This window comes from Meles meles, chromosome 8 (genome assembly GCF_922984935.1).
Source record: "Meles meles chromosome 8, mMelMel3.1 paternal haplotype, whole genome shotgun sequence".
Classification (NCBI taxonomy): Eukaryota; Metazoa; Chordata; class Mammalia; order Carnivora; family Mustelidae; genus Meles; species Meles meles.
Genome location: NC_060073.1, coordinates 64,865,363 through 64,893,254, shown reverse-complemented (window position 1 = coordinate 64,893,254; position 27,892 = coordinate 64,865,363). Strand labels below are relative to the sequence as shown.

Here is a 27,892-nt window from a genome sequence, read left to right as displayed (position 1 = left end):
TAGTATCATATCATCTGCGAAGAGTGATAGTTTGACTTCTTCTTTACCAATTTGGATGCCTTTAATTTCTTTTTGTTGTCTGATTGCTGAGGCTAGGACTTCTAGTACTATGTTGAATAGCAGTGGTGATAATGGACATCCCTGCCGTGTTCCTGACCTTAACGGAAAAGCTTTCAGTTTTTCTCCATTGAGAATGATATTTGCGGTGGGTTTTTCATAGATGGCTTTGATAATATTGAGGTATGTGCCCTCTATCCCTACACTTTGAAGAGTTTTGATCAGGAAGGGATGCTGTACTTTGTCAAATGCTTTTTCAGCATCTATTGAGAGTATCATATGGTTCTTGTTCTTTCTTTTATTAATGTGTTGTATCACATTGATTGATTTGCGGATGTTGAACCAACCCTGCAGCCCTGGAATAAATCCCACTTGATCGTGGTGAATAATCCTTTTAATGTACTGTTGAATCCTATTGGCTAGTATTTTGGCGAGAATTTTTGCGTCTGTGTTCATCAAGGATATTGGTCTGTAGTTCTCTTTTTTGGTGGGATCCTTGTCTGGTTTTGGGATCAAGGTGATGCTGGCCTCATAAAATGAGTTTGGAAGTTTTCCTTCCATTTCTATTTTTTGGAACAGTTTCAGGAGAATAGGAATTAGTTCTTCTTTAAATGTTTGGTAGAATTCCCCTGGGAAGCCGTCTGGCCCTGGGCTTTTGTTTGTTTGGAGATTTTTGATGACTGTTTCAATCTCCTTACTGGTTATGGGCCTGTTCAGGTTTTCTATTTCTTCCTGGTTCAGTTGTGGTAGTTTATATGTCTCTAGGAATGCATCCATTTCTTCCAGATTGTCCAATTTGTTGGCGTAGAGTTGCTCATAGTATGTTCTTATAATTGTCTGTATTTCTTTGGTGTTAGTCGTGATCTCTCCTCTTTCATTCATGATTTTATTTATTTGGGTCCTTTCTCTTTTCTTTTTGATGAGTCTGGCCAGGGGTTTATCAATCTTATTGATTCTTTCAAAGAACCAGCTCCTAGTTTCATTGATTTTTTTCTATTGTTTTTTTGGTTTCTATTTCATTGATTTCTGCTCTGATCTTTATGATTTCTCTTCTCCTGCTGGGTTTAGGGTTTCTTTCTTGTTCTTTCTCCAGCTCCTTTACGTGTAGGGTTAGGTTGTGTACTTGAGACCTTTCTTGTTTCTTGAGAAAGGCTTGTACCACTATATATTTTCCTCTCAGGACTGCCTTTGCTGTGTCCCACAGATTTTGAACTGTTGTGTTTTCATTATCATTTGTTTCCATGAATTTTTTCAATTCTTCTTTAATTTCCTGGTTAACCCATTCATTCTTTAGAAGGATGCTGTTTAGTCTCCATGTATTTGGGTTCTTTCCAGCTTTCCTCTTGTGATTGAGTTCTAGCTTCAGAGCATTGTGGTCTGAAAATATGCAGGGAATAATCCTAATCTTTTGATACCGGTTGAGACCTGATTTGTGACCCAGGATGTGATCTATTCTGGAGAAGGTTCCATGTGCACTAGAGAAGAATGTGTATTCTGTTGCTTTGGGATGAAATGTTCTGAATATATCTGTGATGTCCATCTGGTCCAGTGTGTCATTTAAGGCCTTTATTTCCTTGTTGATCTTTTGCTTGGATGATCAGTCCATTTCAGTGAGGGGAGTGTTAAAGTCCCCTACTATTATTGTATTATTATTGATGTGTTTCTTTGATTTTGTTATTAATTGGTTGATATAGTTGGCTGCTCCCACGTTAGGGGCATAGATATTTAAAATTGTTAGATCTTCTTGTTGGACAGACCCTTTGAGTAGGATATAGTGTCCTTCCTCATCTCTTATTATAGTCTTTGGCTTAAAATCTAATTGATCTGATATAAGGATTGCCACCCCAGCTTTCTTCTGATGCCCATTAGCATGGTAAATTGTTTTCCACCCCCTCACTTTAAATCTGGAGGTGTCTTCGCGTCTAAAATGAGTTTCTTGTAGGCAACATACTGATGGGTTTTGTTTTTTTATCCATTCTGATACCCTGTGTCTTTTGATTGGGGCATTTAGCCCATTAACATTCAGGGTAACTATTGAGAGATATGAATTTAGTGCCATTATTAGCCTGTAAGGTGACTGTCACTGTATATTGTCTCTGTACCTTTCTGATCTACTACTTTTAGGTTCTCTCTTTGCTTAGAGGACCCCTTTCAATATTTCCTGTAGAACTGGTTTGGTGTTTGCAAATTCTTTCAGTTTTTGTTTGTCCTGGAAGCTTTTGATCTCTCCTTCTATTTTCAATGATAGCCTAGCTGGATAGACTATTCTTGGCTGCATGTTTTTCTCATTTAGTGCTCTGAATATATCATGCCAGTTCTTTCTGGCCTGCCAGGTCTCTGTGGATAAGTCTGCCGCCAATCTAATATTTTTACCATTGTATGTTACAGACTTCTTTTCTCGGGCTGCTTTCAGGATTTTCTCTTTGTCACTAAGACTTGTAAATTTTACTATTAGGTGACGGGGTGTGGACCTATTCTTGTTGACTTTGAGGGGGGTTCTCTGCATCTCCTGGATTTTAATGCTTGTTCCCTTTGCCATATTAGGGAAATTCTCTCCAATGATTCTCTCCAATAGACCTTCTGCTCCCCTCTCTGTTTCTTCTTCTTCTGGAATCCCAATTATTCTAATGTTGTTTCGTCTTATGGTGTCACTTATCTCTCGAATTCTCCCCTCATGGTCCAGTAGCTGTTTGTCCCTCTTTTGCTCGGCTTCCTTATTCTCTGTCATTTGGTCTTCTATATCACTAATTCTTTCTTCTGCCTCATTTATCCTAGCAGTGAGAGCCTCCATTTTTGATTGCACCTCATTAATAGCTTTTTTGATTTCAACTTGGTTAGATTTTAGTTCTTTAATTTCTCCAGAAAGGGCTTTAATATCTCCAGAGAGGGTTTCTCTAATATCTTCCATGCCTTTTTCGAGCCCGGCTAGAATGTTCAGAATCGTCATTCTGAACTCTTGATCTGACATATTACCAATGTCTGTGTTGATTAGGTCCCTAGCCTTCGGTACTGTCTCTTGTTCTTTTGTTTGTGGTGATTTTTTCCGCCTTGTCATTTTGTCCAGATAAGAGGATATGAAGGAGCAAATAAACTACTAAAAGGGTGGCAAAGACCCCAGAAAAATGCGCTGTAACCAAATCAGAAGAGACCCCAAATTGTGGGGTGGAGAAAGGGGATAAAAACAGGTTCTGGAAAAAAAAGGAAAAAAAAAAAAAGAAAAAATTTAAAAAATAAAACAAATAAAAAAATATAAAAAAGAAAGAAAAAATATATATATTTAGATGAACTAGTCAAAAAACGTTAAAAAAGAAAAGGGTAAAAGTTTTAAAAAATTTAGCAGAAGAAGAAAAAAGAAAAAAGAAAAAAAGATTGAAAAAGAAAAGAAAATTGAAGTAGCCGCAAGACTAAAGAATCATGGGGAGAAAGCCATGAGTTCCGTGCTTTGCTTTCTCCTCCTCTGGAATTGCTCTGCTGTCTTAGGAATTGAACCTGCTTTCTCCTTGATAGATGAACTTCGTCCTGGCTGAATATTTTGTTGATCTTCTGGGGGAGGGGCCTGTTGTAGTGACTCTCAAGTGTCTTTGCCCGAGGCGGGACTGCACCGCCCTTACCGGCGGCCGGACTAAGTAATCGGCTCGGGTTCGCTTTTGGGAGCTTCCATTCCCTGAACGCTTTCCGTAGAGTTCCGGAGGACGGGAATGAAAATGGCGGCCTCCCAGTCTCCGGCCCAGAGGAGCCGAGAGCCTGGGGCCCCACTCCTCAGTGTGCCCCCAGAGGACAGCACCCAATCACTCCCGTATCCCCAGCCTCTAGCCGCGCTCCGAGCTCACCCAGCCCGCGACCAGTTCAAGGTAACCCCGAGCTGAGAGTTCAGTCCTCGGCTCTGTCTCTGCAGCCGGCTTCTCCGTTCTAATACCTGTGAGCTCTCCGGCACTCTGACACCTCCGATCCTTCTGTGACCCTGCGGGGCCTGGGGCCACGCTGGCCCCGCGTGGGCTTCACCCCGGTTTAGCCCCTGGAGCAATGTCCCTCAGTGGAACAGACTTTTAAAAGTCCTGATTTTGTGCTCCGTTGCTCCGCCGCTTGCCGGGAGCCGGCCCCTCCCCCTGCGGTCTATCTTCCCGTCGTTTTAGATTCACTTCTCCGCCAGTCCTACCTTTCAGAAAGTGGTTGATTTTCTGTTTCTAGAGTTGCTGTTCTTCTTCTCTTCGCTCTCCCGTTGGATTTGTAGGTGTTTGCAATGTTTAGATAAGCTATCGAGCTGATCTCCTGCTACCTGATGTAGTCTCAGGCTGCTACTTCTCCGCCATCTTGACTCCTCTTGCATTTTGCTTTTTATTGACATTGTAACAGAAGTATTTTATGTTGTAAATATTTTGTAGACATTTTCAATGGGTGCATGAAATTTTGCTCAATAATTAAACGATAGTTTACCTAACCATTCTCCTATAATTGGACATTTCTATTATAACCACTTTTTAAATCGTGAATAATACTGCAGTGAATATCGTTAGTCTAAACTATTTTCTGTATTTAGTCTTATTTGCAAGCCATAGTGGAATTACTAGTTGAAAGCATTTAGGGTTTTGTTTTTTGGTTTTTTGGGGTTTTTTTTTTGTTTTTTTGTTTTAAGACTTGGTACTTATTGCCAAATTGGTTCCCAGAGTGTTCCAGTTTTTATGACCACCAGCAGTGTATGAGAGTGCCTGATTTCACTGTACCACTCTAGCATTGGATATTACTGGGGTTTTTTTTTTTTTCCTCCATTCCCCTTCTTTTGGACCCTCCCCTCTGGCAACCATCTGTTTGTTCTCTATTTTTATAGGTCTGATTCTCCTTTTTGCTTGTTTGTTTATGGGGTTTTTTTTGTTTGTTTTTGTTTTTGTTTTTTTTTTTAGCTTCCGTCTATGAGTAAAATCATATAGTATTTGTCTTTCTCAGTCTGACTTAATTCACTTAGCATAAAACCCTCTAGATCCATCCATCTTGTGGTAAATGGCATGTCTCATCCTTTTTTTGTGGTTGCATAATATTCCTGGGTGTGTGTGTGTGTACACGCACACACATATAGATACACACACTGTATCTTCATTATCTATTTATCTATCAGTGGGCCCTTCGGTTGCTTCTATATCTTGGCTATTGGAAACAATGCTACAGTAAACATAGTGAAGCATATGTCTTTTTGAATTAATGTTTTCATTTTCTTTAGGTAATACCTAGTAGTAGAATTACTAGATTGATGGTATTTCTATTTTTAATTGTTTGAGGAAACTCTGTACTGTTTATTGTGATTTTACCAATTTAAATTCCCACCAACAATGTATGATCCATATCCTTGTCAACACTTGTTATTTCTTGTCTTTTTTATTTTAACCATTCCAATAGGTGTAAGGTGATATCTCATTGTGGTTTTGATGTGCATTTCCCTGATGACTAGTGATGTTGAGCAACTTTTCATGTATCTTTTGGGCATCACAATCTTCTTTGGAAAAATATCTATTCATATCCTCTTTCCAATATATATTTTTAAAGATTTTCTTTATTTATTTTAGAGACAGAGAGCACATGAACAGGGGGTAGGGGCAGAGGGAGAGGGAGAAGCAGACTCAGCCTCCCTGCTAAGCTGGGAGCCTGATGTGGGGCTTGATTCTAGGACCCTGGGATCATGACCTGAGCCAAAGATGTTTACCTGAGCCGCTTAGGCACCCCACCTCTGTCCATTTTTAATTGGATTGTTTTTTGATGCTGAGTTGTAGAAGTTCTTTATATATTTTGGATATACCTCTTACTGGATATATCATTGCAAAAATCTTTTCCTATTTAATAGATCTCCATTTTGTTTGATGGTTTCTTTTGCTGTGCAAAGGCCTGTTCTTTTGATGTAGTCCTAGTAGTTTATTTTTGCTTTTGTTTCCCTTCCTTAGGAGACTTACCTGGACAAATGTTGCTATGGCCCATGTCAGAGAAATTATTGCTTATGTCCTGTTTTAGGATATTTGTCATTTCAGATCTCATTTAAGTCTTTTTTTTTAAAGATTTTTATATTGCCTAATGCTATTTTGTCTGTAATTTTGTCATACAATGTGCTTTGAGTAAAGAGTCACATACAGTAACCTTTTCAATAGAAATAATACAGAATATGTTTTCTAACCACAATGGAGTGAAATTAGAAATCAGTAACGGAAAGAAATTTGGGAAGCCCCTAAATATGGAATTAAACAACATACTCCTGTAGCACCAATGGGACAAAAAAGAAATCAAAAGAGAAATTTAAAAATACTTGGAGGTGAATGAAAACTCACAGGATATAGCTAAAGCATGCTTAGAGGGAAATTTATAGCTCTAAATGCCTATGGTAAAAAAGTCAAAAGATCAAATCAGTATCCTAACCTTCCACCTTAAGACACTGTGAAAAGAAGAGTGCACTAAATATAAAGCATGCAGATAGAGGGGAATGTGAAAGATTAGAGTGGAAATTAATGAAATAGAGAACAGAAAAACAGTGGGGGGAAAAAAGTCAATGAAACCAAAAGCTTGTTCTTTGAAAAGAAGAACAAAATTGACAAACCTTTAGGTATATTGCCCAGGAAAGAAATAGAGAAGATCCAAATTACCAAAATCAGAAAAGGAAGAGAGCACATCAATACCAATGTGATAGAAATAAGAAAAGATTTAAAAGAAAATTATGAATAATGGTATACTAATAAAATAGATAAATGAAATGGACAAATTTTTATAAAGAGACAGACTCCAAAACTGACTCAAGAAGAAGTAGACAGTCTGAATAGACCTGTAACAAGTAAAGAAACTAAATTAGTAAGGAAAAAACAGAAACCTACTGACAAAGAAAAGCTCATGCTTAGATGGCTTCATATCACACGTTTAAATAGGAACACCAGTTTTTCACTTTCCCCCAAAATAGAAGAGGAGTGAACACTTCCCAGCTCATTCACTGAAGTTAGTATGAGCCTAAAAACCAAAACCAAAGACCTCACATGAAAAGCAAACTCTAGACCAATGTTTTTTTTTATGAATATGGATGTAAAAATCCTTAACAAAATGCTAGCAAGCCAAATTCAGCTATTTGTAAATAGGATTATACACCATGACCAAATGGGATTTATTCCAGGAATGCAAGTTGGTTCAACATCTGAAAATAAATAAAAAAAGAATAAAGGACAAAACTCCATGATTATCTCAGAATAGATTGAGAAAAAGCATTTGATAAGATCTGATATAATTTCATTATAAAAATAATTTTTTTTTTTTTAGATTTTATTTATTAATTTTGACAGAGAGAGATCACAAGTAGGCAGAGAGGCAGGCAGAGAGAGTGAGAGGGAAGCAGGCTCCCTTCAGTGCAGAGAGCCCGACGTGGGACTCGATCCCAGGACCCTGAGATCATGACCTGAGCTGAAGGCAGCGGCTTAAACCACTGAGCCACCCAGGCGCCCCTATAAAAATAATTTTTTAAAAACCTGGTAGTAGAATAGAACTTCTTCAGCCTGATAAAGGCCATCTGTGAAAAACTGAAAGCTAACATACTAATAGTGAAAAATATTGGATGCCTTCCCTACCTAAGATCAGGAACAAAACAGCTATGTTCTTATGTCATATGTCCATTCTACATTATACTAGAGGTTCTAGCCAAGACACTTAGGCAAGAAAAAGAAATAAAAAGCATCTGTCCTGGGAAGGAAGAAATAAAACTATCCTTGACTATTCATATAACAGGACCTTATACATAAAAAATTCTAAGGAAACCATTAAAAAACTATTAGGCATGATAAACAAATTCAGGAAGGTTGCAGGATACAGTATCAATATAGAAAAAATCAATTGTGTTTCTGCTTATTTGCAGTGAGCAATATGAAAATGAAGTTAAGAAAATCCATTTATTATAGCATCACCACTAATTAAATACTAATACATTTAATAAAGGAAGTACAAAACTTGTACTTGAAAACTATATGGATTTTTAAAGGGAACCAAGATGGCCAAAACAGTCTTGAAAAAGAACAACCCAGTAACAGGTACACTAGCAGATTTCAAAATTTACTAAGCACCAATAGGTAGATGTAAAGATCAATGAAATAGAATTGAAAACCCAAAATTAATCCCATGTGTCTTTGGTCAACTGATTTTTGAAAGGGTACCCCCATACCATTCAATAGAGAAGGAACAGTCTATTCAACATGTGGTGCTGGGACAACTGGGTATCCACCTGCAAAAGAAAGAATTTGGAAACTTAACTAACACCATATGTAAAAATTAACTCAAAATGTATCAAAGACCTAATTATGTCAGCTACAACTATAAATTTCTTAGAAGAAAATATAGTTGTAGATTTTCATGACCATGGATTTGGCAGTGGATTATTAGATGTGACAGTACAAGGAACAACAACAACAACAAAAATAGATAAATTGGACTTCATCAAAACTGAAGAATTGTGTTGGAAGGACACTATCAAGAAAGTGAAGATGATCCATAGAACAGGAAAAAATATTCGCAAATTTTATGTCTAAGTCTAGACTATATAAAGATTTCTTACAGCCTAACAATAAAAATGCAAATAACGCAATTAAAAAATGGGCAAAGGATCTTAAAAAGGCATTTCTCCAAAGAAGATATACAAGTAGCCAATAAACAAAAAAATGATGCTTAGTCGTTAGGGAAATAAGAATCAAAACCACAGTGAGATGCAGTTTCACACCTTACGGATGGTTATACTAAAGAAGGCTCGACCATACCAAGTTTTGTTGAGAACTTAGAATGTTTGGAGCTCTCCTCCATTTCTGATGGAAATGTAAAATGCCTCAACTGCTTTGGAGAATAGTTCAGCAGTTCTTCAAAAAATTAAAGATACAGGCTTACTATATGACCCAGCAATTCCACTTGTAGATATGTTCACAGCGGCATTATTCATAACAGCCAAAGAAATAATACAAAGGTTGAAAGATTCACCACAATTCAAATGGTGAATTCTTTATAATAACAGTTTTATTGAAATGTAACTCACATAGCATGCAATTCATCCTGTTAATGTACACAATTCAGCAGTCTTTGATATATTTATGCATGGGGACAATCACCATCACAGTTAATTTTCATCATTTCAAAGAGATGCCCTTTTGTGACCAAGCACATAGATATCCCTCTATCTATCCCAGCCTTCAGTACCTACCTACTGATCGAATATCTGTCTCTGTTAGATTTGCCCATTATGGAAATTTCATGTAGATGGAATCATGTAAGTTTTTGTAAGTAGCTTCTTTCATTTGACATGTTCTTGAGATTCATCCAGGTGTAGTATATATTAATATTTCACTCTATTTTATGCTCAAAGAATATTCTATATTTTGTTGATCCATTCATCAGCTAATGAGAGGGTCATTTGGGTTGTTTCCTCCTTTTGAGTATTGTGAATATTGTTGGTATAAACATTTATGTACAAATTTTGTGTGAAAATGCTTCAGTTCTCTTGATAGATGTCTTTACAAGTTTTGGTTGGAAGTATGTTTTCAGTTTTGGGGTTTTTTTAAAAGATTTTATTTATTTATTTGACAGAGAGAAACACAGCAAGAGAGGGAACCCAAGCAGAGGGAGTGGGAGAGGGAGAAGCAGGCTCTCTGTCGAGCAGGGAGCCCGATGCCAGGCTCAATCCCAGGACTCTGGGATCATGACCTGAGCCAAAGGCAGATGCTTAATGACTGAGCCACCCAGGCGCTCCATGTTTTCAGTACTTTTGGGTCTATTTATCCTAGGAATGAAATGGCAGGGCCATTAAATCTATATTTAACCTTTTTGTTAATCTTTTTTTGAGTTGTGGTAAAATACACATGAATTTTTTTACTTTAAATAAATTGAATAAATTTTAAAAAATTAAATAAAACATGCATAACATAAAATTTACCATTGTAATCATTTTACAGTGTACAGTTCAGTGGCATTAATTATCTTACGCCATCATCACCATCATTCATTCACCCATCTCTTCACTTTGCAAAACTGAAACTTTATGAATTAACCAGTAATTTCCCATTTTCCCCTTTCCCCCAGTCCTTAGTAAGATGCTAGGTGCCTTTCACTGAGAAAAAGAATTTTGGGGAAGTATTGGGTTGAGACAAAAATCCAGACACCTCAGCAATTTCAGACTTACTGCCAAATTATAAAATAATGTACAGCTGTCTGGGTGGCTTAGTTGGTTGGGTAACTGACTCTTGATTTCAGGTGAGGTCCTGATCACAGGGTTGAGTTCAAGCCTTGTATTGGGCTCCCTGCTGGGCATGGAGCCTCCTTAATAATAATAATAGTGATGATGATGATGATGATGTAAAGAATTTCCATACATCCCTCTTCCTGATTCACTAATAGTTAACATTTTCCCACATTTGCTTTATCATTATCGCTGTGTATATACATATTATCTTTTCCTGAACCATGTAACAGTAAATTGCAGTCATAATGCCCTTTTTCCACCAAAGTAATACTTAAATACTTAAGTGTATTTCTTAAAAAGGATATAATTTTGGGACATCTGGCTGGCTCATTCAGCTAAGCGTCCAACTCTTGATTTTGGCTCAGATTATGATCTTAGGGTTGTGAGATCAGGCTGTGTGTGGAGGTCCACACTGGTTGTGAAACCTGCTTAAGATTCTCTCTCTTCCTTTGTACCTGTTAACCGCCCCACACACATGCACGCGCATTCTCTCTCTGAAATAAATAAATACATCTTTTAAATAAAAAGGATGTACTTTTTATAAACACAGTGCTGTTCTGAAAATCAGGTAATTTAACTTGATATAATACTAATACTAATCTCAGCCTTTATTCACATTCTACTGATTGTTCCAGTATTATCCTTCATATAAATTTTTCTTTCTGGTTCAAGGTCACAGAATGCATTTAGTTTCCATCCCTCTTCTTTAATTTGGAACGGTCCCTCAGCCTGTCTTTGTCTTTCATGACCTTGACATTTTTGAAGAATATAGACCATTTATTACAGAATGTCTTTCAATCTGTGTTTATCTGTTCAGTCTGTATAATCTGTATTTCCTCTGTTTAGATTCAGGTTATATATTTTGGCAGGAATACCACATAAATAATACTTGTTCTCAGTTTATCACACTATAAGGCACAGATGAGGTTTGACTCATTATTGTTGTTAACTTTGATACTTGATTAAAGTGATGACTACCAGGTTTTTAGTTGTAGAGTTACAATTTTTCCTGTGATTAATAAGTGGTTTGTGGGAGATAATTTGAGGTAATGTAAATATCCTCTTTCCCATCAAATTTTACTCCCTGTTTTAGGGGACTGTTAATAAATTTTGCTGAGTCAATTGTTACTCTGGTCATTGCAAAATCATGATTTTCTAACTCTTATTCCTTATTAGTTGACATACTACTGTAAATGAAGCTTTCTCTCTCCCTTCCTTCTTTCTTCTCTCTCTCATTTTATTCGATATATTATAATTTATTTCTATCATTATTATTGTTTGAAATTCAGATAGTTTCTTTACATGTCTTTCAAATACAGGGTATGAATCTGCCATTTTTTTTCACAGTAGGAAGAAAGTCATGCCTTCAGGTACTCTTAACTCTTCAAAGTTCATCTCATTTTATACTGTCAGTAATCCTTTGAGGTACATTGTACAGCTAATTCTCATTTGAAAAGATTTGGTTCACAGGTTTGGCTAGGAAATTAATATTCTTTTCATATACGGCATCTGTACAACCAAAGTTGGAGATCTTCTGCTTTCCTTCCTACCTATAAAGATTTTTCCAGTATATTCTTGTCATTTTTAAAATAAGGCTTTCTTAAAGCCTAGTTTTAATTCTTGTCTGTCTCTATCTCACCTTTCCATCCAGTCTCTCTGTTTCTTTTTTGTTCCTTTAATTCTGTGGCATAAGTATAGTAAACTCTTAACAGGCATCAGATAGAACCATATAGCATTTTTATATTTATAAAACTCTACTCAGATATTATGTATGGTTTGTCAGGAGACTGTACCTGTTAAAATCATTTGCATACAAAGTACACTGAGTTTTTGTCTGTGCTTGAAAGCAATCCATATTGAAACTGAATGAGTCATTAAGTTATTTTTGTCTTACTTAAGGAACTTCATTCTCAGATTTTCTTGATACCCATTGATTTTTTTTTTTCCCTTATAGCAATAGTTTTAAACGGGTTGGTTTAGCTTATTTTTTTTTAAAGATTTTATTATTTTATTTATTTGACAGAGAGAGAGATCACAAGTAGGCAGAGAGGCAGGCAGAGAGAGAGAGGAGGAAGCAGGCTCCCTGCGGAGCAGAGAGCCCGACGCGGGGCTCGATCCCAGGACCCTGAGATCATGACCTGAGCCAAAGGCAGCGGCTTAATCCACAGAGCCACCCAGGCGCCCCGGTTTAGCTTATTTTTGACACAGATTGCTCTTATTCTTGGGGATATGGTTTGCTTACTCACTCCATCAGTATAAAAATGACGTCACTTTGGTGGCCTGGGCATAACACCAAAATAGCATCATCTGCAGAGCAGACACGCTAGGAAACTATTAGTGATGATGGTGTGATGCAAGAAGTGACCTGTATGGGAGGGCATCATATAACTGTAATTGCTGCCCTGAGGGTGTGATGGAGACTTCTGCCGTCTTTCCGCCTGACATTCAGCATGCAGTAATAGGCTGGTTCTATAACAGTGTTGCCTGGTTACCTTAATAGACACGGGAAGGTTTCAGTTTGTTGTTTGAAAATCAAAGTGTTTGTTACAGTGGAAGCAACCTTCAGGGGCTGGTGGGTCAGTAAACAGTTTAGTTATGAGAAATATGTTTTCATACTAAAATGGTTTGTTAGTAAAATCCTGCTTAATTAACTGAGTCATTGTTAGCTTCGTATCTAAAGTTCCTCATAATTTCTCAGTTTCATTGGCTTAATTTGATTGATAATTTTGAGCTTTATGTATAAGACATTCTGAGGACATGAGTGTTAGTTTCACATTTTTGCAGCCTAAATAACTTGGAGGCAAGAATTAACTCTGATCTAAAATGTTTGAGTGAACCATTTTTATAATGAGAGGTTTTGTTTCTGAGCACCCCACCCTCAGCATAGTGGCTTTCTCCCCAGGTTTCCTTTGTTCTCTCCTTTAAGTAAGCCTGCCTGCCATCCCATATCCACATGGGACATAGCTTCTCACCAAATCTAGTTTCCTGCTTAATTCAGGAATCTTCTCCTGGAGCATTCTGGTATGAGCCGTTAACAGATGCTCTCTATCTTTCATGACAGACTGCTCTTTTTGCCATCACCAGAAAGTTCATGCTTGTGTGTTCTAGATCAGCAGACCTGTTTCATCAAGGAGCCCACTCTTACCTCTGACCCTTCTCCATTTGTCTGATTTTTGCCCTCACTTGGTCTTCTTTTCCTTGCCCGTTTTCCTTCTCTTCTTAAGTAGGTTGGGTAGTGTTGTTGTTTGGTTTTTTTTAAGTACATGCTAAACGCTAGGCACTGTGATAGGCACTTGTACTTACTGAATATTTGTTATGTCCCAGACACTGTTAGCTAATTTTACATTCAGTAATCCTTTTGGGAGGCACTGTGGGGAGGGAGAGAGAGAAAGCAAGATTGAGTGAGTGTGAGGGCACAAAGGGAGGGATGGGGAGAGAGAGAGAGAATCCCAAGCAAGCTCCATGCCTAGGGCAGGCCTGGATCCCACAACCCTGATATTATGACCTGAGCTGAAATCAGGAGTTGGATGCCCAGCCAACTGAGCCACCCAGGCACCCCCATACAGTAATTCTTTTTTTTTTTTCCTTTTTTGTTTTTTCTTTTTATTATTATTATTATTTTTTTATTTCTTTTCAGCATAACAGTATTCATTGTTTTTTTACACCACACACAGTAATTCTTAAATGAGTTCATTTCGTATACTCACTACAAAACTTCATGGTAAGGGATATTATCCTGTTTTTACAAAGTAGGGATTTCTATAAAAACTTGGGGGGTTTAGTGAAGATCACATAGAGACTACGCAGCAGGGCCAGCAGTTAAACCTAGGTCTGTCTGACTTCATCCCTGCTCCTTCTGCTGTGCTACTTTGCCTCTCAGACAAGAGATGAAACAATTAATGGAATCCACTTTGTCTGCAGAGCTCCTACACTTCCTTGAGGCATTCTCTGAACCTTTTTGGGTGTGGTGCTGTTACTGCTGCCTCTTTCTTTTTATGTTCTAAAAAATACATTTATGGGGGCGCCTGGGTGGCTCAGTGGATTAAGCCGCTGCCTTCGGCTTAGGTCATGATCTCAGGGTCCTGGGATCGAGCCCCGCATCGGGCTCTCTGCTCTGCAGGGAGCCTGCTTCCTCCTCTCTCTCTGCCTGCCTCTCTGCCTACTTGTGATCTCTCTCTGTCAAATAAATAAATAAAATCTTTAAAAAAAAATAAAAAATAAAAAATACATTTATGATTTTTACAGATAACATAATATTTGTCTTTTTTTAAAAAGATTTTATTTATTTACAAACGATTTATTTATTTGAGAAAGAGAACATGTGTACACACACCCAGCGGGAGGGACAGAGGGAGAGAATCTTCAAGCAGATTCTCTGCTGATCATGGAGTCTGATTCAGGACTTGATCCCACCACTCATGGCATCATGACCTGATCCAAAACCAAGAGTTGGACCCTTAGGCAATTGAGTCACCAAGGCACCCCAAGATTTTATCTTTAAGTCATCTCTACACCCAACATGGGCCTTGAACTTAGGACCCCGAGATCAAGAGTCACACGCTCTACTAACTGAGCCAGGCAGGCACCCCTGTTTTTCTAATGTTTATGAAACTGTATAGTTATTTTATTTTTCCTCATGTGTATTTAGACTCTTGACTTTTTTAACTTTTTAATTATTAACATATAATTATTATTTGTTTTAGGGGTACTGGTATTCATCAATCTTTTTTTTTTTTTTTAAAGATTTTATTTATTTATTTGACAGACAGAGATCACAAGTAGGCAGAGAGAGAGGAAGGGAAGGAAATAGGCTCCGTGCTGAGCAGAGAGCCCAATGCAGAGCTCAATCCCAGCACCCTGGGATCACAACCTGAGCCGAAGGCAGAGGCTTTAACCCACTGAGTCACCCAGGCGCCCCGGTATTCATCAGCCTTACCCAACACCCAGTATTCACCACAACATGTACCCTCCCCAATGCCCATCACCCAGCCACCCAGTCTCTCCCACCACCCTCCTCTCCAGCAGTTCTCAATTTGTTTCCTAAGATTAAGTCTCAAACTTGCAGAAAAATCGCAAGTCCAGTAATAGAGAACTTTGTTTTCTTGTGAACTATTTTATTTTTTTTAAAACATTTTATTTATTTATTTGACAGACAGAGATCACAAGTAGGCAGAGAGGCGGGCAGAGAGAGAGGAGGAAGCAGGCTCCCCGCCAAGCAGAGAGCCCGATGCGGGGCTCGATCCCAGGACTCTGGGATCATGACCCAAGCCGAAGGCAGAGGCTTTAACCCACCGAGCCACCCAGGCGCCCCTCTTGTGAACTATTTTAGAATAAGTTGCTAACATAGTGCCCCATTACTCTTGAATACTTCATTGTGTATTTTCTATAAAGATATTTTCCTTCATAACTTCAGTGTGATCATCAAAACCAGGACATTAACATCAGTGTATCCTACCATTTGATCCTCAGACTCCTCTCAGATTTCACTATTTGTCCCAATCATGTCTGTTATTGGTAAAGGAGCCAGTTCAGAACCACGTGTTGCATTTTAGTTACATCACATCTCATTAGTCTTCTTCAATCTGGAATAATTCCTAGTCATTACTTGATTTTATGATATTGACATTTTTGAAAATTATAGGGTAGGTATTTTGTAGAACCTTTCTGAATTTGGATTTATCTGATGTTTTCTCATAATTAGATTTAAGTTAACACCTTTGGCAGAACTTACTGCATTCTGTTAGGTGCTACACCATTTTGATTTGTCGTACTACTAATGATGTTAACTTTGATCACTTAGTTAAGACAGTGTCTGTCATGTTTCTTCACTGTAAGGTTACTCTTTCCTTTGAAATGAGTAAGTATTTTCTGGGGTGGTACTTGGAGACTATGTAAATATTCTGTCACCAAACTTTCAGTTTGTTTATATTGGTTACAAACTCATAGATTCCTTGTTTATTCAGTGGATCATAGTCTGTTACTATAATTGTTCACCTTGATGTTCAAATTTTCCTGATTTGAAAAACAGCAATAACAACAACAACAAACTATTTTCCTGATTTGGCCAAATAAGAGCCCCTTTAAGCGGGTTTCTGTGTTCTTTTGACTTCTATTATTTTTGAATACTTCCTTCTTTTCTGGCAGAACAAAATAATCCAGGCTCGTCTTGTACTTTCTCTACTCTAGCACCAGAATCAGCTATACTGTATTTACTTATCTGACACATCTTCCTGTTTGTTTAATGTGTGTGTGTGTGTGTGTGTGTTTGTATCACTTATACAAAGTATTGGTAGCCTAGTTAGCTAATCACAAGAATTGGTTATTAATTTAGTGTCAGTATGTTTTATCATATAGTAATTAGAAACTGGAGTGATTCTTCATGCCGGAGACTGGTGATATTTGGGAGTTACAGTATAAATATATTTGAGGAAAATGGATGTTGTGGAGCTTTTTTAAGTATTTAAGGTGCAAATGCCCAACTCTGTACATGGTGAGCAAAGTTTTCAAAATCATGGAGTTATTAATGCAGCTGAGTGGGGAAACGAGCTCTAGGCTGAGTGGGTGTCAAGAGTGTTCCGTATCAGCTCTTCCACTAAATTATCTGTGTTTTAGACATATCACTTAATCCTATGGTCCTGTAAAATAGGGGACTGGCAAATAAAGGCAGGTGGAGAGAAATGGGTGATTATTGAGCATACTTCCAGAAGCAGTTGTGACTTCAAATCAGTGGTTTCATTTATAAATAGAAAATCCTAGAAAATCTGAACTTGAAGGGAGTATCTAAAGATGCTTGCTTTTGACATTTTTGTATGTAGTTATCCTGTAATGAAACCATATATATACTTTATCTGTGAGCATTTACCTTACTATTTTAGATTATGGCAACAATAGCTAATAATCATATTAAGCTTGTAGTGTATCAAGCTTTGTTGTTTTTTTGTTTTTCTCTTTTACATTTATATCCCTATTTGAGCCTCATGATAACCCTGTAAGTTAGCTGAGACAGCTATGACTGTTCTTTCTTTATAGATGAGGAAGTGAGGCTTTGGGAGAAGTGACTTGACTCTTGACTGATTTATACATATCATGAGTCACAGCTGAAATTTGAAGCTGGTTTTTTATATATATATACATATATATAATGCTTTATATATATGCATATATATACTCTGTATTATGGAAATTGCAGATTTACTGTTATTTCCAGTTTTGAGTGTACATTTGCCAATTTTTTATGCTGTGCAATCTTTTCATGGATTTTTCTCCTCTTACTTTTTGTCTTTGACCCAGGATTTTTGGGTTTTTTTTGCTCTAGTATTTTTTTTTTTTTATAGATTTTATTTATTTATTTGTCAGAGAGAGAGAGACGAGAGAGAGAGATCACAAGTAGGCAGAAAGGTAGGCAGAGGCAGAGGGAGAAGCAGGCTCCCTGCTGAGCAAGGAGCCCAATATGGGACTTGATCCCAGGACGCTGGGATCATGACCTGAGCCAAAGGCAGCCGCTTAACCAACTGAGCCACTCAGGCGTCCCTGCTCTAGTATTTTAAAGCAAATTGCTGACATCATGTTATTTAAATCATAAATACTTCAGTATATATTTATAACTGATCATTTTAAAAAATATAGCCATGATGCAATTATTAAGAGTACTCTATATCAATTCATACCAGTTCATATTAAAATTTCCTTAATTGGATTAATCATGTCTTTTTTTTTTTTTCCCAGCATAACAGTATTCATTGTTTTTACACCACACCCAGTGCTCCATGCAATATGTGCCCTCCCTATTACCCACCACCTGGTTCCCCAACCTCCCACCCCCCCGCCCCTTCAAAACCCTCAGGTTGTTTTTCAGAGTCCATAGTCTCTCGTGGTTCATCTCCCCTTCCAATTTCCCTCAACTCCCTTCTCCTCTCCATCTCCCCATGTCCTCCATGTTCTAATCATATTTTTTATAGTTGGTTTCTTTTGGTTTAACATCCAAAAAGACCTATGTATTGCATTTGGATAGTCTCTTAAATTTCTTTTAATCTGTAACAGTGCCCCCTTTTGTTCTTATTTTTTCTTTAAATGCCATAAATTTATTGAAGAACCTGGATCATTGGTCTTTTTTTTTTTTTTAAGATTTTATTTATTTATTTGACAGACGGAGATCACAAGTAGGCAGAGAAGCAGGCAGAGAGAGAGGAGGAAGCAGGCTCCCTGCTGAGCAGAGAGCCTGATGCAGGGCTTGATCCCAGGACCTTGGGATCATGACCTGAGCCAAAGTCAGAGGCTTTAACCCACTGAGCCACGCAAGCGCCCCTGGATCATTAAAGAATGTTCTCTAGTCTGGATTTGTTTGATTGCTTTCTTTTGGTGTAATATCAATGTTGACAGTGGGAAATGCCCTACTTACTGGTTTCTTTGTCTGGACTCCATTAATCCTTGATATCATCCTTGCTTTCTGGGGCTAGGTGTTCCAGGATCTTACATATTTTGCCCCAGTCCTGAATCTAGCCATTTCTGTAAAGAGGTCTTTGAACCCAGATTTTAAAACTTCAAGTCCCATTCACTTTTCTTTATACCAGTGTCTTTGAAACTGAGCATAGTGATCCATTGATGGGTAATGCAACCAGTTTTATAGGCCATGATTAGTATTTTTTAAAGGATTTTATTTTTAAATAATGTCTACACACAATGCGGGGCTTGAATTTAACAATCCTGAGATCAAGACTAGTCTGCTGTACCAAGCCAACTAGGCACTCCATCATGATGAGTATTTTTGAAAATCAAAATAAAATTAAAATATCAGAGTATATCACAAGATGTAAGGGTAAGTAATGTTTATTTAACATTAAGGGTAACATAAGGGTAAGTAATGTTTTATTAAACTATATATATGTATTTGTATGTGAATACTATGTTGCAGTATAATGGATATTTCTTCCAGTGGATCTAAAAAGTTTAAAAGTCAGAGTTCCATGCTATATTATCATGTACTATACAACCTCATTTCTTTAAAGTATTTTCAGTTCCTGTTGCTGCATTATGCAAATAGCTAATTTCAGTGGCATTGGACTAGGTATAGCAATAGATAACTGATAATTTGTTAAAAATACTAGTGAGAAGAGCTAACATTGAAAAAGATTGACAGTACTTAAGTGTTGACAAGGATGTGGCACAATTGGAACACTGTTTATCGCTGGTGGAACTGTAAATTAGTTAAATTAGTACAACTGCTTTGGAAAACTGTTTGCTACTTGGTGGTGTCTTCTTAAGCTGAACATACACATCTCCCATGACCCAGCAATTCCAATCGTAAGTTTATATCCAACAGAAGCCACATTCAAACTACCATAGTCATGCTAGCATTATTAATAGACAAAAACTGGGGAAAAGAAACACACAAATATCTACTAACAAAGGATTGTGGTGTTTTCACAAATGGAACACTATATGGTAATGAAAATGAATTAACCATTGCTGTATGCCTTGCTATGGATGACTCTTACAAACTTAATATTAAACAAGAGAGGCCAGACGCTGTGATTTTACCAAGTATAGAAACAGGTAAAATAAATCTATGTGTTATAAGTCAAGATAGTGGCTATTTTTGATGGTGGTGGAATAGTTAGTGGGAGGGGGGATGAAGAAGGGTTTCTTGGGTGTTGGTCATGTTCTGTTTCTTCATCTGGGTGTGTGTATGTCATTGTATGTGTGTATTTATTTTGTGAAAATTCATTGAGCTGTAAACTTAAGCTTTTTGCATTTTTCTATATAAATATTCAAAGTTTTAAAAATTTATAAATTTTTGTTTTGTTTTTAGATTTGATAGCATATAAAATACAACTTAGGGACCATTTTTAAAGTACTTTCTCTTAACAAGGCAAAGTGCTAGCTGTTGGGAAATCAGTGATGAAAACTGGGGATCTTCTTTTTAAGGATTTGTTCTTTTGAAAGACACATACACAGGTAACATGATCTTGGAGAGACTGCAGTGAGAATGCAGTGTTTGAAGTCATTCCTAAAATTGCTACAATGCTTTCCTTCTGGTTTTTTGTTTAGTTTAAGCAATCTTAATCATATCCTTTTGTTCTCTTTTCTTTTTGTAGCACCTCACAGATACCTCCCATGGTGTAAGAAATAAGTGCCTGCAATTACTTGGCAATCTTGGCTCTTTGGAGAAAAGTGTCACAAAAGATGGAGAAGGCCTAGCTGTCAGAGATGTCCAGAAGATTATAGGGGATTACTTCAGTGACCAAGACCCACGTGTCAGAACAGCAGCTATAAAAGCCATGGTAAATATGATTATGGAAACTAAATGGTGACAGTTTTGTTTGTTTGTTTCATTTGTTTATTAAGTTCATGGCTAATATTGGATGCTTCCTGAACCACCCTAAGATATACCTTATGCACACTTTGAGGAATTGATGATGACATTGAGATCACAGATCTCAGAGGCACACATGCCTTGCATAGCAGGAGTGCTTTTCTTCGGGCCTTTCTGGTTGCTTCCACCCATATTTCTGAAACGTGGAGGGTATAACTTAGACCTGTTTCAATACTGAGTCACATGCTTCCTCCAGGTCCCTGCAGGGGGGTGGTGCTTTGTAGGGGGAGGTAGTATTAACCATTTCTTCTTCAGTCTTCTTGTCATTATTGAGTATTTTTCTAATATCCCCTTGGGACACTTCATGGGTTAGATTTATTAAGTCTCTGAGTGTTTCTCCTAAGAAGTCTTTGACCAGATTTCTTATTTATATAGCAGTGATTTTGGCTAATGGGAACTATGTTAATCTGATGTAATGGGGGAAAATATATGAGATTGTGGGGAGACATTGGGAATATTGATCTTTTTTTCCCAAATACTTAAACTGTATTTTTATTACCTAGTTGCAGCTCCATGAAAGAGGACTGAAATTACACCAAACAATTTATAATCAGGTACCTTAAATGATTACTGTCTGGAAGGGGAGGAGGGATAATGAAACTGGGAGAGTAGCAAAGTGGTTGTCAAATTTTGAAAACATAAAACAGCAACTGACAACATTAATTGGGATGAAAGTGAAGTTGTATCGAAAACATACATTTTAATAAAAAGATGGAGGATATATAATTGAATCACACTAATACATGTAAAAAACTTTTAGGAGGATCTAGGTAGTTTAGTATGAATACACAAATAGAAGTATAGTGTTCAGAGTAAGGAAAGTGGTGGTCTCACTGATCTCTGGTTGGGCCAAACATGAAGTCAATTCTGGGCACCATACTTGACATACTAGAGTATTTCTGGAGGAGGATGACCAAGACCATGGGATAGAAAAGCACAATGAATTTGTAGTATCACTAGGAGAAGCTGATTGACTGCCTAATGAAAAGGCCTTACAAGGTGACATTTCTCTTGTAGAATAATTGAATAAATCTAGAGACAAGCTATCTAGATCCATGTCAGAAATGAAATTTTGCACCAAGAATGGTTTTATCTTTCAGAGGAAGATGGCAATTAGTTAAATCCCTGAGACCGATGTATAAACAAAGTTTATTCTTTTACAAAATGAAATCGAATGAGCTTAGAATGGTTATGTTGGTGTGACCAGCACCTTCTCTCCCTGTAGGAAAACTCTGTGGGAAGCCAAATAATTAAAGGAAATTTAGAGAGTGAGGACTCAGAAGTTAGTTGGATGATTTAGCTATTTAATGGCATAAGACCATGTCAGTTAACAAGGCAAGCAATGAGAGGTCCTCAAGGGAGTGAGAGTGTAATGTTGGGGTGTTTGAGATAGAAGGATGAATTAGGAACCATAATTAAGTACATGTTGGTTTTGATTATGTTAGTGTGAAGGGTTGGTGGGACACCCATGAGGAAAATTCTGGGCTGTAGATAGATATGAAGGTCTGGAGTTCAGGACAGAGCAGAGCTGGAGGGTGGATAATTGAAGCCATCACTCTCTAGGGGGCATGTGGATACTTAGGGAGAATAAGGTTGAAAGAGATCAAGCATGGAAGCCATGGGTGAGGTCCAACATTTAAGAGGTAGACAGAAGAAAGGAGCTGAGAAGCAGCCAGTTGGAGGAGGAGGAAAAATATATTCCAGAAAAGTCAGGAGGGAATTCTCATAGCCAGCAGTGTCATGCTGGTAAGAGGTCTGGAAAATAGAACTGAAAACTACCTATTAGACCTAACAACAGGGTAGCTGTTAGTGAGTTTGAAGAGAACAGTATTAGTAAGAATGTTGGAGATGGAAGCCAGATGAGGGTCAGTTGAAGTGAGGCAATACAACTGTGATTAACTAGACTTTAAAGAAATTTGGCCGGGGGCACCTGGCTGGCGTAGTTGGAGGAGAATGTGACTGTTGATCTCAGGGTCATGAGTTTGAGCCCCACATTGTGTGTAGAGATTATGTAAATAAAGAAATAAATAAATAAACTTTAAAAAATAAACTTGGCTATAATAGGATGGCAGGATGGAAGATGGTAGGAAGGGAGGGCTTTTTTTTTTTTTTTTTAATTTTATTTTTTCAGTGTCCCAAGATTCATTGTTTATGCACCACACAAGGGAGGGCCTTTTGTAGTTTATTTTACTTTACTTTATTTAAGATTTTATCCATTGTATTTTAAAGATAGCTGCTACCTATGTTTATGTGTTGAAGGGAGAGCCAGTGTTTAGGGAGAAATTGATGATAAAAGAGACAAAGAGGAATAAATGGTGGAGTAAGTTTCTTGAGGCAGAAAATCAGATTCATGAGCTGATTCATGCAACAAATATTAATGAGTACCTAATGCTGGTTGTGCAACACTGAGCTTGTTGGATAGGATCCATGCCCTTCACTTTCTCTTGGGTGAGACAGGCGAATAACAAATAAATAAACACGGTAATTATAACATGTGAGTAGTACAGTAAATAAATAGGGTGCTATAATAGAGAATCACAAATAGTACCTATTTTGGAGGATGTTAAGGAAGGGCCTATGTGAGGAGATGATGAAATCCATAGTAAAAGTAGAGGGATTAGGAATAGGATACTTTTTTCTCAGACAGTGAGGAAGAAGTACGGGAGAATACAGGTATAAATGAATTTATAATTGTTATGGAATAGTTGGGAGAATTTGTGCCTGAGAACTTTGATTTTTCTCCAATAAACATGTGGCCTTACACTGGAAGTGGGATAGGGGCCCAGCAGGGGAGGTTAGGACAAGCTGCCTTGGGTAATGGAAGCAGAAAGCAGGGCTGTAAAAGATTTCAGAGTAGGACCAATAAAGTTCCAGATCATGAGCCACCAATCCTCTAGAGAGTGTAGTCTTTGCTAGTGCTCTGCTGCCCTTGTGAGCAATAGAGAAGGTGCTGGGTTTTTAGAGCAGCTGTAGCAGAAGTCTTAAGGGAGTTGTAAATGTTAAATTTTAATGGTGCTGTTGGGACTGAAGTAATGGAAGGGTATGGAGCAAGGAGAAGGTGGCTCATTTGGAGAAAAATGGTGGGATTAAAGCAGCAGTTCTCAGCCACAGTGATTTTACTCTTCAGAGGATATTTGGCAATGTGGAGCTATTTGGGCTTTTGCAGCTGCTGGCGAGGGAAAGAAGGTGCAGTGCTACAACCATCTAATGGGTAGAGGCCAGGGATGCTGCTAAATGTGTTAACAGTGTAGAGGACAGCCCCTCACAGGAAAGAATTTTACAATCCAAAATGTCAGTAGAGCCAAGGTTCAGAAATCCTGGCTAAACAGGTAGGTAGGTTAAGTGGGACTGAAGATCAAGTGTGATAGATTAATTTATGGAAATGGAAGAGCTGGTGGAGTAACGTGTTATGATGAGAGCATGGAATGTAGGAGTTCAAATTCTAGAAATGGAGTAGTAGTTCTGGGTGTTGGTTAGGTCTAGGGTGTTACCATAGTGGTGGAGTAGGGATATTCCATTTCAGACCAAAGGAAGGCAGAAAAATCCTGGCCTCTTGTGACAGCTTAGCATTAAAACTCTACATTTATTTAGAATGCTTGAGTTTTCAGATTGTCAGTCAGAAATTCATGCTTTGATTCTATGGAAAGGGAAAAATACCCATATTTGGTGTTTGAGCCTGTAAGAGCAGCACTGTGGGCTCCCAGCAGACTTTGCTGGATTGATGCTATTCTAAATGGCTTTTGTGCTGTCAGTCTGTGGTTCTGCCTTCAGAGGTTGGATCACAGAACACAGCCAGAGCAGCTGACAGAGGCCAAGAATTCTTTGTTGAGCAAAGGTTCAAGAAGTTAAAACTACCCACAAGTATTTTGATCGGCATTCTTATCCAGCCACCCTGTCTTCATTTTGAAAATAGTTTGAACATCACCTGGGAGGACACAGAACTAACAGACTTAGGAATTCTTACTTGCAGGCCTGTAAATTGCTGTCTGATGACTATGAACAAGTGCGCAGCGCTGCAGTCCAACTTATCTGGGTTGTCAGTCAGCTCTATCCTGAAAGGTCAGTGTGGGTGTAAGCCAGCTTTTGTTCATTGCTAAGCCATTCTTCTCCCATCATGCAAAAAGCCCTCCTCCAGAAAAGGAATGTTGGTTCGATTTTTAGAAAGCATTGTAGAATAGGGGGGAAGTACAGATCCTGATAAGCAGGATGCTTGGTCCTTGGTTTTCAGCTCTGCTGTGAACTTTCTGTGTACTCTGGGAAAGATACTTCCTCTCTGGGCCCCAGCCTCCTCAGCTATAAGTGAAGAGATTGGATTGTCTTTCTCAAGTGTTATCTAACAACCCCCCCCACACACCCCTTTTTTTAATCTTCAAAATTGTTTGGGGCGCATTTTAGTAAATACAAATGCCCGATAAAGATACTAGGTGAATTTGAAAATAATGATCCCTTATGTAGTGTTTTCCTCATTAAAAATGAAAATAAAAAATTTTGTAGAGGGCGCCTAGGTGGCTCAGTCGTTGGGCATCTGCTTTCAACTCAGGTCATGATCCCGGGGTCCTGGGGCCGAGCCCCGCATCAGGCTCCCTGCTCAGCGGGAAGCCTGCTTCTCCCTCTCCCACTCCCCCTGCTTGTGTTCCCTCTCTTGCTCTGTCTCTCTCTGTCAAATAAATAAAATCTTTAAAAAAATGTTTTTGTGGTAATTAAATCATTCTCACAATGATTCTTTGAAGTAGAAAGACAAATATTCTTTTATATAAGACCTCTTTCTGTAAGAAAAATAAATGATTCTTTTCCTCTGCATTAAACTGCCTTCTAAAATTGGAAAACCAGAATGAGTTAATAACCTATAAATCCCCCCCAAAAAAAAGAAAAAGAAAAAAGACTAATTGGAAATTGCCTTTTATAGGATCAGATTTGCAAGTATGTTTTATATTGTTTTATTCTATGGTTTACCATATTGACAGCAATACAATTATAGGAGAGAATAAACTTAAAGATTTAAAATACTCTGTGATATCTAGTTTTTGGTTTTAACCTTTTAACCTTTGGTAAATTAAACACTTTTTTTCAAGACACTGAAAATTTGCACTCTTGGATTTGAATTACTCCATTGTCGTTTTGTGTGTGTGTGTGTGTGCATGCCAGTTTTCACTGGTCATTCTCAGTTTATTGAACTTGCAGCTTTAGGCTCATGTTTTGCCTTTTGTGGTTTTTTTCTTTTAATTTAGCATTGTCCCAATTCCTTCTTCTAATGAAGAAATTCGCTTAGTTGATGATGCGTTTGGAAAAATTTGTCACATGGTCAGTGATGGTTCCTGGGTGGTTCGCGTTCAGGCTGCAAAGCTATTGGTAAGTTATGCTTTCTTTAATGAACACATTGCCTGTTACACTTGTATAAGTATTTGAGAAACTTCAGATAGGGACAGGTATAACACACTTTTAGAAACTTTAGTATTTTTAGCTCATTTTCCCATGGAGGAGTAGTCTTTTAGACTAGAAAGACTTTTAAAGATAAGCCTGTTTAATCTTATTAGTATAAGAGACAGCCAATGCCTAAAGAAAAAGGAAAATAGGGGCACCTGGGTGGCTCAGTGGGATAAAGCCTCTGCCTTCGGCTAGGGTCATGATCCCAGTGTCCTGGGATCGAGCCCCGCATCAGGCTCTCTGCTCAGCGGGGAGCCTGCTTCCTCCTCTCTCTGCCTGCCTCTCTGCCTACTTGTGATCTCTGTCAGTCAAATAAATAAATAAAATCTTAAAAAAAAAAAAAAGGAAAAGGAAAATAATAATAAAAATAGTTGCTTTACTAAGCACCTGTTATGGCCTAGATAGTTTGTTCTCAGGCCATTTATATTATCTCATTTACTCTTTGTAGTAACCAGCAAGATAACTGCTTTTAAAAGATTTTATTAATTTTTTGACAGACAGAAATCACAAATAGGCAGAGAGGCAGGCAGAGAGAGAGGAAGGGAAGCAGGCTCCTTGCTGAGCAGAGAGCCCAATGCGGGGCTCCATCCCAGGACCCTGGGATCATGACCTGAGCTGAAGGCAGAGGCTTTAACCCACTGAGCCATCCAGGCACCCTGATAATTGCTTTTATTGCCATTTTTCAGGTGCGAAAACTAAGGCTCTGAGATGTTAAGTAAATGATTCAACTTATACTGATACAAAGTTGTAGAATGTGTTTCAGATCCTAATCTCCTGACTTTTAGCTTGTTTCTTTCCTCTGTTTTGCCTTTGGTGATTCATGGTACCTTTGTTTAAATTAAAAAAAAAAAAAAAAGAAAAGTTTAACTTTTCAGAGATAAACTGTCTTATAAAAGAAAAAGTATTGGTGTATTACTACTCACCCCTATTTTATAACTGTGTCATCTTGGACATGTCACTTGATCTAGTCTCAGTTTCCTCATCTGCTAAGCTGTTTATAATATTACCTCATGTTTACCTCATAGGGTTGTCATGATGCCCAGATGTGTTACTAAGTATGGAAATACTTACAAATTATAAAGTACTAGACTTTGTAATTATTGGAGGTGATTATAGTATGTGAATGTGTACAAACACACGCACACATATATATGTAAGTGTTTATAAAAAAGTATCTAAATGTCACAGCAAGAAAATCTTAAGATTCTTTTTGGATACTTCCCTTTTTAGGGCCCCCAGCTCTGCCAGTCTTGGTAAGATTGTTGGCTAAATACTTTGAATCTAATTGTATGGACACAGATCCAGTGATAGGCCCACTCCCAAGACGAGTATTTATAGGGTAACTGCTAAAACTTGTGTGGAGTATTTTCATGGAATTATAAGAAATTTGGATGGTTTCAGTATTTGCTGCTTATAGATCATTTTGCTTGTCTGTAATAAAATACAGAGTTAAGCAAGCCAGTTGTTACTGACTTTAGTTTTGTATTTACTCCTTTTTTTGAAAGATTTTATTTATTTGTCAGAGATAGAGCAGTAGGCAGAGGGAGAAGCAGGCTCCCAGCTGAGCAAGTTGCCCCATGCCAGATTCACTCCTGGGACCCTGGGATCATGACCTGAGCTGAAAGCAGATGTTTAACCAGCTGAGTCACCCACGTGTCCCTGAATTCACATTTATTTATTTATTAATGATTTTATCTATTTATTTGTCAGAGAGAGTACAAGCAGGGGAAGCAGCAGGCAGAGGGAGAAGCAGACTCCCGGCTTAGCAAGGAGCCCCATGTGGGATTCCATCCCAGGACCCTGGGATCATGACC

General features: G+C 37.9%; 1 protein-coding gene across 1 annotated transcript in view; it reads left to right on the top strand.

The window, feature by feature from the left end:
* The window catches only part of INTS4 (integrator complex subunit 4), a 116,920-nt gene that overhangs the window by 32,136 nt on the left and 56,892 nt on the right, over positions 1–27,892 (top strand). Inside the window, exons 5-8 of the mRNA XM_046015028.1 lie at positions 20,377–20,562; positions 21,158–21,208; positions 24,625–24,713; positions 25,883–26,003. Of these exons, the coding sequence (XP_045870984.1) occupies positions 20,377–20,562; positions 21,158–21,208; positions 24,625–24,713; positions 25,883–26,003 (447 nt within the window). The remainder of the gene's footprint in view (positions 1–20,376; positions 20,563–21,157; positions 21,209–24,624; positions 24,714–25,882; positions 26,004–27,892) is intronic.